Source organism: Lontra canadensis, unplaced genomic scaffold, assembly GCF_010015895.1.
Source record: "Lontra canadensis isolate GAN:19392208 unplaced genomic scaffold, GSC_riverotter_1.0 scaffold1, whole genome shotgun sequence".
NCBI classification, from domain to species: Eukaryota; Metazoa; Chordata; class Mammalia; order Carnivora; family Mustelidae; genus Lontra; species Lontra canadensis.
In genome coordinates this window covers 117727688-117746535 of record NW_022630995.1, presented here as the reverse complement: position 1 = coordinate 117746535, position 18848 = coordinate 117727688, and the positions used below count along the sequence as shown (strand labels likewise).

Here is an 18848-nt window from a genome sequence, read left to right as displayed (position 1 = left end):
AGGCAGAAAAGGCACTTTCTGTAGCTTAAAGTCTTCTCTTTCATAAGTTGTACTTCATAATTACTTAATGTTGTACAACAACTAGCATATGAGTAACAGCCTGACCTTCTTATGAACATGCCCTCGTAGAGAGGTTTATGTGAAGAATTTTGCCCTTTGTGGGGAAAAAAAAAAAACCCAAACCCTTACTTATTCAAATAGATAAAACTGTTCTAGTCTCAGAGTATAAATAGTAAAGCTACCTATTGATGTAGCTGTCTATTTCTAACATTTAAGAAATTGGGTAATTAACATGTGAATATTAAAAATTAAATCCTAATTTCTTATGTTCTCATGTGTGTGTTTTAAAAGATTATTTACTTCAGGGGCGCCTGGGTGGCTCAGTCGTTAAGTGTCTGCCTTCAGCTCAGGTCAGGGTCCCAGGGTTCTGGGATCGAGCCCCACATTGGGCTCCCTGCTTGGCGGGAGGCCTGCTTCTCCCTCTCCCACTCTCCCTCTCCCACTCCCCACTCTCTTACTGTGTCTCTCTCTGTCAAATAAATCTTTAATAAATAAATAAATAAAAGATTATTTATTTCATATTTGTTAAATTAATAGTTGTATGATTTAGTGAAGTCTGAGAAAATGTTATTTTTACAGTTGAACTTGGGTTTGAGAGCTAAACAGTAAAGAAATCAGACACTCATGGAAATATATTTAATGTGTAAAATTATGCTACACTAGTCTGATATACTTTTTTTGAATAGGTGATTTTTTTTATTACATATAAAAGGAGCAGTAAGCCAAAGTATCTCCTAGTTTCCATGTGTGCAGGCACATGTGTTAAAGAAATTCAAATACACGAATTTGTTGACAACTTGTTTCCAAATACACACATATATCTACAAAGATGATGTATAATGTTATTGACCTTATTTATTAAAATGGTAACTTGTTAAAAACCTTACTTCTAAATTTAGAAATTTTATATTCATTACAAGAGATTCAAGAAAAGAAGAAAAGGAAAAGATTTCTTTTTTTTTATATCTGTGTATTTTTTTTCTATATTAAAGTTCTGTTTTCCTTTTTTTTTTTTTTTTAAGATTTTATTTATTTATTTGACAGACAGAGATCACAAGCAGGCAGAGAAGCAGGCAGAGAGAGAGGAGGAAGCAGGCTCCCTGCCGAGCAGAGAGCCCGATGTGGGGCTCGATCCCAGGATCCTGGGATCATGACCTGAGCTGAAGGCAGAGGCTTTAACCGACTGAGCCACCCAGGTGCCCCGAAAAGATTTCTTTTTAGAAATAAAATGTGCTTTAAATTGTTTGATACCGGACCATTTTCATCCTGAAATCTTCCTTTGCTATTGAAGTTTTCAAAAGCATTTGTTCTCACAAAGAACCTACTCATTTTTCCCAGAGTGTATTTTATAACCAAGTTAAACAAACACCTTGAAAATGTTGGTATATTATGGAAGTGCTTACACTATCTTAAATAAACTCCATTATTATATAATAACTATAAAGTAGTAATAAGTTATATTTGCTTTAAACTAAAGGTATTCTTCAAAATGAATGTTGATGTTTGGAATTCAAAAGCAATAATTCTTAGTTATTTAGTTGAGTAACTTGCTGGTTTTATACTGTGCATATTCTAAAAGTGAAATAATTTGTTAGCTGTTCAAAGAAAAGCGCAGATTGTTAATATAAAGATTTTAGCTAGTATACAAAGAAGAGAAAAGTGGAAAACAATACAAATCCCATTTATCTCATTTAATTCTCATGAAAAGTAGGCTTCACTGGTCTATTTTATGTGTGAGAAATCAAGCAAAACAGTGGATATTGCTAATGTACACATTTCTTTTTAAATACTCTTGTTTTAAGCCATTTAAAAATATTAATAGTGCCCTGTACAATTTTTGTGATCTTTAAATCTGGCAGTTGCTACTGGCTATCAGTAATTATAGAATTAGAAGAGGCCTTGGAGTACATATTCCTGAGCTCATGAAGATTTAATAACTTACCCAAGACCACGTAACTAGTTAGCGATAGAGTTTCCATCATTACGGGAAATTGTGGATTTCCATCTAGGTTTCAGAGCTCTAGTCTAAGAATTTCCAAATCTCTGTTACTTCCTAATTTTTAAAAAGATGTGTTCCAGTGTTCATTGGATTAATACAGCAACTGGAAGAAAAGTAACTGCCAAATTTTGGTTTGTCCTTTTAAGCATGCAAGGAGGCTCATTGAACTAATAGGGGAGACAGTTGTCTGGGATGCCTGGGTGGCTCAGTCAGTTCAGCATCTGACTCTTGATTTCAGCTCAGGGCATGACCTCAGGGTTGTGGGATTGATCACTGCGTATAGCTGTGCACTCACCGCAGAGTCTGCTTCTCCCTTTCCCTCTGCTCCTCTTCCTGCTGTCTCTCTCTGTCCCGCTCCCTCTTTCTCTATCTCAAATACATAAAATCTTTAAGAAAAAAAAAGAAAGACAGTTGTGTGCTTCAACCTCAAATGTATAGCCCTTACCTTAGTCCATCCTCTTGAAAGGAGCCTTTTCCTGTATCATCTCTATAGCATTTCCTTAGCGGACATCAACCAGCCAGCTAACACAGGGAAGAGCAGAGTCTGGTACTAGAAGGAGTCTGGATACTATTTAAACCAAACCTCTCATTTTCAAAAGCCCAGAGTAGTCTAGGTTGCCAAAGGAGATACATAATTCGTAATTTCTTACAGAGCTGTGTTTAGAATCCAGATCTCTTGAAACCCAGAGAAAGATTTTTTCCACTCTGCCGTTCTGATTTCAAGCAGAAACGAGATACATTTCAGATACGTTACTTGGAAAATTTTTTACTGACTGGAAGGTTGGGCATTTAGCTAACCAATTAACAAACCCCTTCAGTCTCTTCCTCAAAAAAATTATATAATTTTTAATACAGTAAAATGAGATAGTAAAATGAAAAATAAAGGCTCAAATGAGGCAGTTTTTGTTCTTTCTGCAGCAAACCACACTGGATAGGGGTTAAGATGGAGCTCTATGATGTCTGATGCTCTATTGTGGTAGAGAATATTTTAATGGAGCTTTCCTACAGTAGGATCTTGTAAGATGGTTATCCTATAGCCAATGAAATAAGGGTGTAAACTACTAAAGAGTAGTGGTGAACATTGAGTGTTCTGATTTCCTTGAGAACAAAATAAGAAAGGAACGGAAAAGACCCTGAGAAAGAAACTGTAGTTGAAGTTTAAAAATTATAAATACAAGACTATTTCTATACTTACTAAGTTAGTACTTAATCTTTCAGATACTTTTCTACATATAAAAAAACAGTAAGGAAGGGGCAGGAAGAAACATAACAGGTTTATCTTATGGAAACTAGTTGTAAAATTTAATGTGACTCTTTTTTTGCTTTATTCTTTTCATTTCACTGTTTTCACCCCAGCAGAGGACTATCCTAGTCTACTTTCTCCCTTTCTCTCTTGTTCCTAGTAACTTTTTTCCACCTTTTTACTCCATCTCAAAATCTGATATATCGTGTTTTCTTATAGAAGTATCTGTCACTGTCTCTCTTGTATGTAATTACCACACGCTCCCTATCTAACATTGCCGTGTGGGTTGGCAACACATTCCTGATTATGAGAGACTGACTTGGAGCCAGTACTGTCAGTATAGTATGAACAGCACTCCACACCCTGGGTGGGGACCATGAATAACATTTGGCTTCCAACAGTCAAAACTCCTCTGCATTCTGTATAAATACTAGAAGGGAATATGAAAAACAGATATAATTAAATCCTTCAAAAATGACTGTGGTTAAATATTACTATGTAAGGGGTTTTAAGTCAATCTACTTTCCTTCAACCTTAACTATTGCTTAAAAACAACAGTGTTGTGACCTCTGGTCGAGCCTAGGTTTGCTGTTCTGTGCCTGTGAATGCAGCTTAAACTCTGTGCTGTGCAACTAGAATATGTAAACGCTCAAGTACATGAGCCTGCGCTGATTACTGAGGCACCTTAATGTTTCATTGTCATGAGAAGATTGAATCTGAAAGTTCACGTGTTTTTATAGTTGCGTTTCAGAAAAACAAGGGGATGGGTTTATAAATACTACAGTTCAGCATGCAGGATACTTCTCGTGACATGTTATGAAGAGAGAAATTTTTCTTCAAAACTTAGCTCTCTTTTAAAATCCAAAACTGAGGCAACTGGGTGGCTCAGTCAGTTAAACATCTGACTCTTGATTTCGGCTCAGGTCGTGATCTCAGTCCTGAGCTCAAGCCCCACATTCGCTCTGTGCTGGGCGTGGAGCCTGCTTAAGATTCTTTCTCTCCCTCTCTGTCCGTACACCCCTCCCCACTTTCATGTGCTCTCCATCTCTCTCTCTCTCTGAAATAAATTAATTAATTAAAAAAAACAAAACAAAAACAACTTTCATTTATAGCCAGGTTCAGGAAGCCTTGTCTCACCTTCCCAATGTAGGATGATGTCATATTTTCATTGAAAATTTTTGTTTTGAGGAGCTTGTTTCTCGTCATAAATATCAGAAATTTGACATGGCCTGGGGGTGCCTGGATGGCTCACTCAGTTAAGTGTCTGCCTTCAGCTCGGGTCATGATCCCAAGGTCCTAGGATCAAGCCCCAACTCTCGATCCCTGCTGAGTCGGGGGGTTGCTTCTCCCTCTCCCGGTACCCCTCCCCCTGCTTGTGCTCATTCCCTCTCTCTCTCTCTGTCAAATGAATGAATAAATAAGATCTTTAAAGAAAAAAATAAAATAAGAAAGTTGGCATGGTCTAATTCATAGCTATGTCCTTAGTACCAACCACTATATCCTATGTGATGGTATTAATCTAAACTGAGTATTGCAATGTAGCTATTAATATTAAATATTTGGTGTTTTTTCAGATATGTGATATGACATTCTCTGATGAATTCTGTGTATTTAGGAGACATCCTACCTCCTTCTCCTGTGTTTTGTCCAAATCCAAGAAAGTCATAACCTTACCAACCAACATCAAATGCAGTCAACTTCCTTTAGAGCTCTGGACTCTGAAAGCTTTAGAAGGGGCAGTGAAGTCATTATAACACGGGATCCTGGAGGATTCTAGAAGAGTGGTATAGCCAGCCCAGATGCAAGACACAGCCCAGACTGGTAGCTACTACATTATATAAAACTGTTACAGATCGAGGGAACTGGAAACTTCATTCTTTCTGCTGTTCTTACTCTGCACAAATTTTACATCTATAAAGTAATTTGCAGGGCACAGCATTTCTCCATATATTTTTCCTCAGTTATGTATTTTTACCCTTGCATGAGTTCTGTTCCTCCTGATTAAAAATTTTATTGATCATGTCTAGTTCTCAAGGGATTTTAGAATATGTTCTATTCACATAGCATGTAGCATGATATAACATAGAATACAGTGGGCTCTAGTGAACATATAAAAGGAATAATCTTTACTCCCTAAAAATGAATGCCCTGAAAAAAAGCAGAGAAAAACACTTCATATATGAAAACATAATGTTATTACTTTTGTTTCTTTGGTGTATTTGAAAATTGAAATATTTCATTAGGGTCATAACCTTAAAAATGCAGAGTTTAAAAAATTTTTATAATTATTTAGCTCCTGATGCTGCAGTTGTCTTGAGTCTCACTTTCTGCCTGTCACTTGTCTAAGCTTGAATATGTATCACTTGTAAATTATGTTTTTAAAGATTATAGTTTGGGCTGGCTTAGTTTGATTTTAATGTGAATATTGTAGATTTGAACATTTCCTCTGAAATAACTTTATGTAAGCTTAGAATATCATGTAAATCTCCATGATATGCTAAATATTAAAAGTATAGTGTTCATGATCACATACTATAGCTTTATATGTTTGAAGTGTTAAGTGTGATAAGTGGTGGTAGAAATTGTGACTCTAATTGCCAAAACTATGGCTAAATGCTCTAGCCTACTGAAAAGCTGCCTCTTATTGTTACTATGTAAGTGAAGTCGATAGGATATTAGGGCTGGAGTGATTTTTGTTTAAAGGATCGGATTATGGTTGAAGAATAATAAAATACCTCAGATTTTTATATCTTGTATTCTGACAAAAAAAATAGTATACTTTCAATTATGGTAAAATAGTGCTAGAAATGAAAAGATGTCTTCAATTGTCGGAGTATGTATGATTACAAAATCTCTGTAACTAGACTGCTCTCCAAATGTTAATGCTTTAAGCCATCCTTCTGTGGATCCTATTCTTCTCATTCTCTCTCCGCTAGTCTACAGAATGCTTTTGGAGAGAATATGTTCCTTTGTGTTCTATGTGTTTATATACATAGACTCACATACACCCAGTTTGGTGCTGCTTTTTTTGGAGACATGTATCGAGGCTGATTTTATGCTCGCATTTATTCTTCTGCACTCATTACTTCTACACTAAGATTCTTTCCCACAACTTCACTTTCCATATCTAAAAACTAAGTACTCATAAGAAATCAAAGAGAAGGAAATTGTCTAGTGAAATGAAGAATAATCATAACCCTAAATGGACCCCGGAACACTGATTTGTACAATGTAAACTTCATTTAAATATTTACTAACTGCGGAATTTGCAAGTCAACAAATCAGATATTGAATCTAATTCTATCCCACAAAACTCAAATACAGTTCTGCAATTATAATGCTGAAAGCTTAAAATTTTGCTGTTAAAATTTTAACATTGCAGTGAAGGTGGCCATATGTGCATTTTATAAAAAGCGTATTTGAATATTCTTAATAAGTCCATTTCACATAGTTCAAGAATTTTGGCATTCATAAAACTTTGTGTATACTATAAATACTTAGAAGCACTTCTTTATTTAAAGAAATAGTCTGATACTTTTTAATTAAAATAGCAATCAGTAGATTTTGTTGATCTGGAAGATGGGTATGTGAGGATGTATTGTGATTTCTGTTTTTGTGTCTCTGTAGAAGTTTTCATAATAAAATTTTTTTTTTTCTTTTTTAATCATTCAGTTAAGACCCCATTCCTAGGCGCCTGGGTGGCTCAGTTGGTTAAGCGACTGCCTTTGGCTCAGGTCATGATCCCGGAGTCCCAGGATCGCGTCCTGCATCGGGCTTCCAGCTCCCTGGGGAGTTTGCTTCTCCCTCTGACCTTCTCCCCTCTCATGCGCTCTCTCACATAAATAAATAAAATCTTAAAAAAAAAAAAAATACCCCATTCCTAGGATCTGGACCAAATCTAAAGTGCTTCTATTATACATTTAAATATAGATAGAAAACATATCTGTGGTATCTGGATCCTTCAAAAAAAAAAAAAGAGTTGTCTATAATGTAAAGACAATGCGTGGATAATTAGGGATCACCCTTCTTCTGCAGACCAGAACACAGGACAAAATCTACTCTGGAACTAGTTAGTGTCTACTGGATGCCTTTAAGTAGGTCATCTCAGAAAACCAAGCAATGTTCTATCAGATCACTTGATCTATAAGCATGCAATATATGGCTCTCCATATACACCAATGCAAGATACACCTCTTGGTAAAGGACATGTTCGTAATAATTTTATGTTTGCAGGGAATTTTGTAATAATTCTTGAAATGGTTAAATTTATTATTTAATTCAGAAATGGAAAGCCAACACTTTACAAAGGCTAGCCTTTCTCCTAAGCATAACTGAGTATTAAATAATGCCTGGGAATGTTAATCTGGCCATGCCCCTACATGAAAGGAACGTGGCTGACAACATTTTTAAAAGATACATTCCAGAATACAAGAAGCTTACAAAAGCGATTCCTACACTTTAATTAACACAGACTTCCACTCCTACCCCAGTCTTTGAAGAAGAAAAGAAAGCCTTCTATTCCCTAGTAGTGCTGCAAATCTAGTCATCCTCTCCATGTTTCTGGAGTACCAGTGCCCCATTACTATAAAACAATAAGGCGTCATATGTCAGTGCTCTCCCTCCCCGCAGGTGTGATACTGAGAACATTTACAAACCAACAGTTCATCAAGGGAAAGTGAGTTATTGTTATGCATTTAAAAGGGGATAATCAATATTACATTAATTTGTCTCACAGAAGGAACCCAAGAATCTAAAAAAGGAAAGGGAACATGGACTCATGAAATAATGTAAGAACAATAATGAAGCACCACCAAAGAACAGAAATTCAACTTAAAATTTATTTACTAACTTAACACCCACTTGGCAGAAATAGTTATAAAGCAGTAAATTCATGGGACACCTGGGTGGTTTGTTGGTTAAGCGTCTGCCTTTGACTCAGGTCATGATCCCAGGGTCCTGGGTTCGAGCCCCAAGTCAGGCTCCTTGCTCAACGGGGAGCCTGCTTCTCCCTCTGCCAGCCGCTTCCCCTGCTTGTGCATACTCGCATGCTCTCTCTCTGTCTGACAAATTAATTAATTTTTAAAAAAGTAAATTCAGTGTGGGGTGTGAAATTGTTATTGCATGGCATAACATCCAAGTGACTGAAGTTCTCTACTCTGTCTACTAAATAAACTTATTGAGACTGTGTACTTTTCTTTGTAATGTAAAAACCATATTGCCTCTGTACATTTGAGTCCTCTCCTTGGCCTTGTTGGTTTCATTTACTGTCCTGCACATTGCAATGCCAGGTTTGCTGTTCAAGTTACTTTGGGGAATCCCTCAAAAATTTAACATGGCAGTTCTATAACAATATAACAAACTTCTTCAGTGCCCTTGGAAAATAGCAGTTCTTCTTAAGTAACCAATTAACTTAAGTAACAATTACTTAAGTTAATTGGTTAAGTTTAAATAGAACTAGACAAAACCATTATTTGATGTCTTCTAAAATCTTTTCCCATCATATTTATCTTAAACCAGAGAAACTTTTTTTTTTTTAAAGATTTTATTTATTTATTTGACAGACAGAGATCACAAGTAGACAGAGAGGCAGGCAGAGAGAGAGAGAGGGAAGCAGGCTCCCTGCTGAGCAGAGAGCCCGATGCGGGACCCGATCCCAGGACCCTGAGATCATGACCTGAGCCGAAGGCAGCGGCTTAACCCACTGAGCCACCCAGGCGCCCAAACCAGAGAAACTTTTTAAAACTTATCTTATTTACTATCATACTTCCTTGTGGTAGAATGGAATCATTTTTTTAAAGTACGAGTAAATATTTGGATTTTCAATCCCAAAACTCTTTTCATTAATTATGGTATTATTTCTTACTCATATTCAGTGTGTACAAAGCTGAACAAAATAGGGGTTTCTGTATAATGCCTACATCCTCAGGTAAACATTGCCCCAAGAACGATGTGCAACTTCCTTTCTAGCAAGTGGCCATTTTTCCTTCTTTGTCTCAGCGTGACCTCCTTCGTCCTCCAGCCCATCATCTTCATCCTGGTTCTACAAGCCTGGTTCCTGAGGTGTCATTTGACTATTTCATTAATTTATTCATCCCTTTTTCTTTTAACGATCTCTACTGAACACCTTGCAGCACCAGGAATAAGTCCATTCATTTTGTGAAGTTCCTGTTCTCAAGCTTGCAAACTAGTGAAAAAGAATCCCTCCCATATACCCATTGTGTGCCGTCTTACATCCCATGTCTCCTCCCTCAGTTCTAGGTGTTTCCCATGGTTTTCTTTGTCTGGTGCCAAGAAAAAGCCGCAAAACCATTCCGACTGGTTCCAATGAAATTCATGCGTTCCAGCCTAATCTAAACCCTCAATGGCTATATAAAAGTTTTCATGTGGTTTTTACTGACTCTTATCACATTCTTCATAGCAGAATTTCTTTACTCTTCTCAAGCTCCCAGCCACTGGCTCCCAGGAAGTGACACATGTTTTATTACTGGGAGTAAGGCAACCTCTGATATGGGTATCTATCTTGTGATTCCTTCTGTATTTTCACTCTTTCCCTTGTCCGTCATTTCTTAAGAAGAAAAAGTCCTTCCTCTTTGCCAAAATGACAATCCATGTGTGTTGGGGTTTTGTTTTGTTTTTCATATTCTTTTTCCTTCACCTTTTTTTCATCAATTTTCTCCACCATCATTTGCAACTTCAGTCTTTCTCAATCTACAGGCTTATCATCCACTAACATCCTGCTTAGACATCCCACCCTGCCACAAAGACTCAGATAATTCATTCAGTCTATTTTTTCTTACGTTAAATTTTTAATGTTCTATTTAAATATTTGTGCTTTTGTATGTTTTGAGGAATGGGTGGAGAGAGGTCTGTAGTTTTCATCAAATTCTAATAAATGAATCTGTGACTCCACAGTATTAAGAGCCACAGCTATAAATGTAGTCAGAGACCAGGTTATGAAAGGCTTTGGATACCAAGCGAAGGAGGTTTTAAACTGAATCCTAAAGACTTTAACAAATAATAGTAATATGCTCAGATTCTCATTTCTGGAAAGTTCCTAACATGTCACACAGCTAGCAAGTAGTGAGCTGAGATCTAAGCCCAGATAATCTGGTGTCAGAGTCCAGATTCTTAACCCGTATGCCAAACTGCCTCAAAATTGGAATTAAGTTGTTTGAATACCATCCAACAATTGGTAAATTTAAAGCAATATATAAAATGCTCTAGTCTCATAAGAGTAAATGTAATATTTGATTTGATTTGTGTGTAATAGTTAATGCATTTGCTTTTTAATGTTTTTGTTTTAATCCTTTTAGAACCAATTCGAAGATACAAAACTTACCACAGTGATATCTTTAGTACCTCCAGTGAAAGTCCATCTATCATTTCCTCTGAATCAGATTTCCGACAAGGTGAGAGGCATTTGAGTAACCAAAATGTTTTTAAGAAACCATGAACGTTCTTCTTTTTCAGTGATGTTAAGATATAAGGTGTCAAAAGAATAATTTTCTATAAATATAAAAATTATAAAAAGCTGCTGATTACTCTTTTTAACAGTATTTTAGGACCTTAATAGCATCAAACATCACCAAACAACAATAAAGTCATTTTCATAATAGGAAAAAATTCATTGTCTTCAAAAATAATGTGACTTGTCTCCGAAGAGTTTAATGACATTATGTCATTAATTTGATGGTATGAACGTGATTTGTTAAAATTACCTTAGTGTATCTGCTAAATGTTTGAGTTTTAAATAAGGCTACTTCAATAGTTTTATCACCTGTGCAGTTTTCTCTTTATTCATTCCTTTTTTCATTCTTTAATTAGTACGAAAAAGTGAAGCTTCCAAGAGGTTTGAATCCAACAATGGTCTCACAGGGGTAGATGAAAACCCAAGTCAAAGCCAGTCACCTAGACCAAGGTATGTAATATGAAAAAATAGTAACAGTAAATTGCCAATGTCAGGTTTTTTTTAATTAGAATCAGGGAGAATTTTTGAAAATTATCCTCTTTTCTCTATAGTCTCTATTATCCTTTTTCTTTACCTCTTCTTTGAGTTCTTGAAAATTCATTTAATTACATGGAAGACATTGTAGTTGTTTGTTTGAGTTATTGGAATCTTTTAAAATTAGAATTGGCTGTGATTATTTATAGTTTGTGCTTAAAATTAAAATTGTCAGTATGTATCTAAAATAACTTACTAACAGGAAATTCTGAAGGGATGGCATCAAGAATCTGTGAGAAGATAGTAAACCTTGATTTCTAAGAGAATAATTTCTCTTTCGAAAAGTTGAATAGGTTTAACAAGCAGATTTTCAGGGAGTATTTTTTGTTGAATGAATAATGACTAGGTTACTACTAAGTAACCTATTATGTAAAAAGTTAACAATTCACTACATATTTACTGGCTTAAAAGAGGTTATCTTGTTTTTGTTTTTGGTTTTTTTTTTTAAGTTCAATTTGGACTTTCAAATTCATTTTCATACGGATATATTCATCTTTCTTATAAGGTGTTAGGTATTATTCTTGTGCTGTGCTTAGGATGGTGGTATTATAGTTATATATTGATTTACTTTGTTTAAACTGAAAAGTGTCAAGTCAATACTGAATATTTTGATGTATTTTCTTTTCATGTGTGCACAGGTCCCTTACATGAATAAAAGCATATTGTTAATGTTAAACATTAATTTGACATTTGTAATATGTTATTACAGAACCAGATGTTGCTTCAGAATTTACGCCCAAACTATGGAAATCCTTTTAAATTTGATATCTTAGTTCGTTTAATTCAAGTATCACCATATACAAAAGAATCATTTAGAGATTAACAAAAACTTGCCCCTTAGCTAATTAATTCTGGCAGACAGTGTTTCACTGTAAACTATTAATAGACCAGGTAACCCTAGCCATGTGATTAAAACAGACAATTTATCTAGGGTTTAGACTCCAAGTAATTAAATACATTACACTAAAGTTATTCCTTTTAATATTGTGGTTTTTATTAAATTTATGTCTTTTTCTCTTCTCTCTTATGCCTTTTAAAATAATCCGTGATAACTTTATTTCCTTGGAGGAAAGCTCTAATAAGCATTCATTTACCTAAAGCAGTATTTTATTTGCATAATAGAATTTTATATTACTAGGACCCCATTGTGGTGATAACCATGATTGGGTAATTTTGAATAAAGAGGTAAGAAACAAAGATAGGTTTATGTTTGATGTTATACAGTTTTCTTAAAGACACAAGAGCATTTTGGGATGAACAGTAATACAAAGCAAATATTGAAATGCAGTCAGTTCTATGGTGAATTGAGGGAGTCACTCCTCTCTATATATTTAATTTGGAGAAAATTTATATAAATAGTATGTTGCTCTTCAGCTCAATGAAAACATGTTAAAGATAACAACTGGAGAATTATTGGGCTTGTGTATTAAAAATTGATTTTATAGTTCATTTATTAGTTGTTTAAAAACATCTTCCTCCAAATAAAATTAAATCATTTTGTGACTCTTATTTCAATTTTCTTGATAAGTTACATCAAGAGATTATGAGAGAATATTTGTTTCAACTGTTTTCAAGTTTTATTTTTAGGGCACATTAACTTTAAAGCCACCTAAATCATATTCTAATTATAAACTATCTTTTATTTCACACTTTAGTAGGGAAAGAAAAACTCAATATGTCATTTATAGCCTCTCCATTAGACAAAGACATATATAAAAAAGTATTTCAAGGAGAAGTAGATTGTTAAGTCTCTGTATATGCTATATTCCATGTAAGATGCTAAACTCTACTTCTTTTAGACAAATCTCACCCCCTTTTTCTGCCCACAGAAAAACACATTAACTAAAATACTCTAAATTCCTTATTTCAGTGCAGAATTTTCTGAATGTGAACAAAGGTTTCTGATAACATCCTTAGCATGCTGGCATACAATTAGGAGGCCCTGTTTTGTTCTTTAGGTCATATATTTGTGAGATCTATAAATAGTTCTCTATTTAGACATGTTTGCATGCTTCTTTATAAAAATTTCCATTCCCTTTAGCTAAAATGAAATGGAAAAACAGATCCAGGCAGTGCTTTTGATTTGTATCATTGGGGGTGGGGGGAAATTAACAGGAAATTATGAGTCAGATACAGCAGAATGAGTAATTTTTTGATTCTGAGTTATCAAAAGTGTCTTTCAGTGACCAAAAAGGATATTCAAAGCTGTTTTCCAAAGAACATCTCTAAGTTTTTTCTGTGTTAACTTTTGAAGTACAGTTTATACATAATACAATTCCCACTACTTCTGTGCCTATCTGCTTGAAGAGGTAACCTATTTTTCTAACTTAAAGCAACCTACTTATTCATTCCTAAATGATCCAGATTTTCTTTGTTTTTTGTTCATTTGTTTGCTTTGTTTAGGTTTTATTTTTTATTTTGTTGTCTCTCAAACTTTTTAGCCTTTATAGGAACTCTACCAAATATTGTGTTGAAAGAGATAAACTGATGGTCATTTTTTCTACCTGTTTGTAACTCTGGTCTAAAATAATTTGAACAAGAAAGCTAATGTATTTAATAAATATATTAGGTGCAAGTTAAAATGTATAGATTCTTATTATTATCCTTGACCCCTCACTAAGTGAGATTTTGTCATTTTGTCATTTTCTCAAGAAGTGATTGCTGTGCACCTACCATGTACTGAGAACTTTTAGGTACTAGAGATAGAATCATGAACAAAACCAAGAAAAAGTGTCCCTCAAGGAATTTCTAGGGTTGAGAGATAGCGAATAAACCATTAAAAAACAAGTGAGTAATGCACATTCAGATAATGATGGTGCTTTAAAGAAAAATAAAGCAGGCTAAGGGGATAGAGAGTGCACACAGAGGGAAACTGATCAACAAAGTGAAAAGTCAACCTACTGAATGGGAGAAGATATCTATAAGTGATATTTCTGATAAGGAATCATACCCAGGATAGATAAAGAAATTATACAATTCACACCAAGAAGAGGCCAAGTGATCCAATTTAAAAATGGGCAGCGGACCTGAATAGACATGTTTTCCAAAGAACACATACAGATGACTGATAGGCACATGAGAAGATGCTCAACATCATTAATTATCAGGGAAATGCAAATCAAAACCACAACGTGGTATCACCTCACACCTGCCAGAATGCCTGAAATCAAAGACAAGAAACAAGTGTTGGCGAGGAGGTGGAGAAAAAGGAATCCGGTATACAGCTGGTGGGAATGTAAAGTGGTGCAACCATTGTGGGAAACAGTATGGAGAGTCCTCAAAAAATTATAAGTAGAAATACCATATGATCCAATAATTCCACTAGTGGATATTTACCCAAAGGAAATTGAAAACACCAGTTTAAAAAACATATTTGTACCTCTGTGTTTACTACACTGTTTACAATAACCAAGAAATGAAAGCAACCCAAGTGCCCATCAGTAGATGAATGGATAGAGAAAACACACACACACACACACACACACACACACACCCTGGAATATTACTCAGCCATAAAAAATAATGAGATCTTGCCATTTGCAACAACATGGATGGACCTAGAGGGTATTATGCTGAGTGAAATAAGTCAGAGAAAGGTGAATACCATATGATTTCATTTATATGTGGAATCTAAGAAAACAAAACAAATGAACAAACAAAACAGAAACAGACCTTAATACAGAGAACAAACTATTTTTTTTTAAGACTTTATTTATTTATTTTACAGAGAGAGGTCACAAGTAGGCAGAGAGGCAGGCAGAGAGAGGGGGAAGCAAGCGCCCCACTGAACAGAGAGCCCGATGTGGGGCTGAATCCCAGGACCCCGAGAACATGACCTGAGCCAAAAGCAGAGGCTTTAACCCACTGAGCCACGCAGGTGCCCCTACAAACTATTGATTGTGAAAGTGGGGAGGGAGTGAAATAAATATAGAGGATTAAGATGTACATTCTTTCAGTTATAAAATAAGTAAGTCACAGAAATGAAAAGTACAGCATTGAGAATATAGTCTATATATTGTAATAACTTTGTATGCTGACTATACTTGACATGGTGTGAGCATTGAGAGATATAGAATTGTCATAACCCTGTGTTGTTCACCTGAAACTATACCATTGTATATCAACTACACTTCAATACTAAAAAATTTAATTTAAAAAGACATTAAAAAAAAAAAAAAGAAAGAAAGCAGGATGAAGGGATAGAGAGTACAGGGTTGTGATGTCCAAGTTCTATTTTACATAGGTAGAATGATTAGAGGAGGCCTTTCCCAAGGATTATATTTTAACAGAAAACTATTTTACATGACAGGGTGAACTATGCAGATATCAGGAGACAGAGGGTTCCTTCCAGGCAAAGGGAATGTCAAGAGCAGAGGCCTTGCATTATGAGAGATGTGTTATATATCAGAGGAATACAGGAAGGACGTGTGGGTGCAGCAGAATGAGAGAAAGGCAGAGTGGGTAGTAACCAGAATCCAAATCGTCTCGTACCTCAGGAGCTTAAGTGAACACTTTGGATGTATGATGGGAAGCCATTGGGTGGCTTGAAAACAGAGGTCTGATATACATTTAATGGGATTACTCTGTTCTGTTCTCTGAAGAACAGATTACAGAAGTAAAAGCCCAGTTAGGAAGTAATGATAGTGAGATCTAGCCCCACATCCATTTGGATGGATATAGCCCAGATTAGATTGCTAGTGATAGAGAAGAGTCAGATATAGATATTTTCAAGGTTGTGCTTTCAGGATTTGCTGCTCAATTAGATAGGAGATTTGTAGGATAGAGAAATCAAGAATGATCCCCAGTTGTGTTGTGAAGCAACTGGTGAATGAGAAAATTGGACAAGGGAAAAAATATTAAAAATGAAGGAGGCACCAACAAAAGAGCCAAAAACGAAAAGCCAATAAAGTAGAAGGAAAATGAAGAGCATGGTTTTCCAGAAGGAAAATATTTTAAGACTAGGAAGGACTACACCTGGGTGGCTCTGTCATTTAAGCATCCAGTGTCTTGATTTTGGCTCAGGTCATGATCGCAGGGTCATGAGCTCAGCTCCATGTCCTACACCATGCTGCATGCAGAGCCTGCTTAGGATTCTTTCTCCCCCTCCCTCTCCCTCTGCCCCTCCCCGCCTCTGAAACAAAACAAACGAAAAGAATAGGAAAGACTGAGCAACTGTGTCTTTTGGTGCTTAGAGGTCAAGTAAAATGAAAATTGAGGATTATCCTTGGACTTTGACAACGATGAGGTCAGTCATTTTTGTGAACAGCTTTGGTGTGAAATAGTAGGGACTAAAACTGTTGGTCTGAGACCAAGAGAGTGGGAGATGAAGTGGAGATAAAACTTAAATGATGCGAAGAAATTTACTCTGAAAGACAGCAGGAAAAAATGGGGATAGAGTCCAAAAGAGGATGTACAACCAAAGGAGAATTTTGTTTTTGTTCTGAGTAGGAAATAGTACATCGTGTTTGTAGACTAATGACAATACCATAGTGTACAATAGTATGAATGCACGTGAGGGGATAACTGCAAGGGCAAAGTCTCTGAGTAGGAGAGGCGATGGAATTCCATGCCCCAGAGAGGTGTCAGGCCTCTGTAAGTCTGCAGGAGATCCATCGCGGTTACAGAAGAGAAGACAGAACATATGGATGTATATCTGGAAAGTTTGGTGGCATAGGTTGAGGAAGTTTTTTCCTGATTGCTTCTTAGTTCATCAAGAAAACTGAGGAAAGGTCATCAGTAGAGAGAAAGGGGGAGAGAGTATTTGAGCTTTGAAAAGAAAAGGGAAGGCGAAGAAGGTATAAAGTAGTTCTCTAAGAAAATGAGTTACCAGACAGCGCTGAGAGCCCAGTGAGATTAGTCAGCGTGGTTCTGCAATTTCTTGAGAGTTTAGTTTGTCTGCAAAAGAGTGGTCCCAGGGTCCTGGGATCGAGCCCCGCACCAGGCTCCCTGCTTGGCGGGAAACCTGCTTCTCCCTCTCCCACTCCCCCTGCTTGTGTTCCCTCTCTTGCTGTGTCTCTCTCTGTCAAAGAAATAAGTAAAATATTTTTTAAAAGAAAAAGAGTGATTTTAATGATAGGCCTTGGAATTCAGTGTAAGGATAAAAGATGGGTAATAGAGAAAGTGGTGGAGTCAGTGAATTATTTGAAGAAGGGTATTAGAGGTAGTGAGCGAAAAAGATAAGATTATATAGAGAGTTCATTGGAGAATGGAAATAGGACATTTTTAGAGGTAGTGCAGTTACTGTTTATAGGCGACACAACCTTGGAAGTAGATGACTGGCTGGCTGGGGTGTGGGAGGCTAGAGTGTTGGAGGACTCCCCAGCCTCTGTAACACAATCTTGAATGATGACAGGAGTCCTGACATCAGGTACTTAAATGTCTAATGAATAAGGAAGAGTTGACCAGTAGGACAACTAAATGTCTAGAGCAAAAGCAGAGCGGGGGAATAAGTGATTGCATATCATGTACTTCAGGGAAGCTGGGGGCTCTTGTAGGTCAGCAATGGTCTGGAAGCAGAAATAAGAATTAAGGGGAATCTAGGGGCACCTGGGTGGTGCAGTCAGTTGAGCGTCCAGCTCTTGGATTCAGCTAGGATTGTGGTCTCAGAATTATGAGATCTAGTCCCACGTCAGGCTCTGTGCTCCACATGGAGTCTGCTTCGGATTCTCGCTCCCTCTCCCTCTGCCCTCCTGCTTGTACTCGCTCTTTCTCACTCTCTGTCTCTCAAATAAATAAATAAATCTATAAAAAATATGAATTAAGGGGAAACTCTATCCCATCTGCAGGCCCAGTGGTACAGGACTATAAAAATAAACAGCCCCATCTGAAGAGAACTGCAGTGGAAGCAGTTTCAGAGGATGCTAGAATGCTTTTTGTTGTTATTGTTTTAATTTTTTTATTTTTTTATAAGCATATAATGTATTATTAACTCCAGGGCTGCAGGTCTGTGAATCACCAGGTTTATACACTTCACAGCACTCACCATAGCACATACCCTCCCCAATGTCCATAACCCCACCACCCTCTCCCGACCCCTCTCCCCCCAACAACCCTCAGTTTGTTTTGTGAGATTAAGTCTCTTATGGTTTGTCTCCCTCCCGATCCCATCATGTTTCATTTATTCTTTTCCTACCTCCCAAACCCCCCACATTGCATCTCCACTTCCTCATATCAGGGAGATCATATGATAGTTGTCTTTCTCCGATTGACTTATTTCGCTAAGCATGATACCCTCTAGTTCCATCCACGTCGTCGCAAATGGCAAGATTTCATTTCTTTTGATGGCTGCATAGTATTCCATTGTGTATCTATACCACATCTTCTTTATCCATTCATCTGTTGATGGACATCTAGGTTCTTTCCATAGTTTGACTATTGTAGACATTGCTGCTATAAACATTTGGGTGCACGTGCCCCTTAGGATCACTACGTTTGTATCTTTAGGGTAGATACACAGTAGTGCAATTGCTGGGTCATAGGGTAGTTCTATTCAACTTTTTGAGGAACCTCCATGCTGTTTTCCAGAGTGGTTACACCAGCTTGCA

General features: G+C 36.5%; 1 protein-coding gene across 12 annotated transcripts in view; it reads left to right on the top strand.

The window, feature by feature from the left end:
• The window catches only part of PTPN13 (protein tyrosine phosphatase non-receptor type 13), a 204879-nt gene that overhangs the window by 105819 nt on the left and 80212 nt on the right, over nucleotides 1-18848 (top strand). For all 12 annotated transcript variants that reach the window (XM_032862136.1, XM_032862218.1, XM_032862233.1 and 9 more), the window contains 2 exons: nucleotides 10616-10711; nucleotides 11127-11220. In XM_032862136.1, the coding sequence (XP_032718027.1) occupies nucleotides 10616-10711; nucleotides 11127-11220 (190 nt within the window). The remainder of the gene's footprint in view (nucleotides 1-10615; nucleotides 10712-11126; nucleotides 11221-18848) is intronic.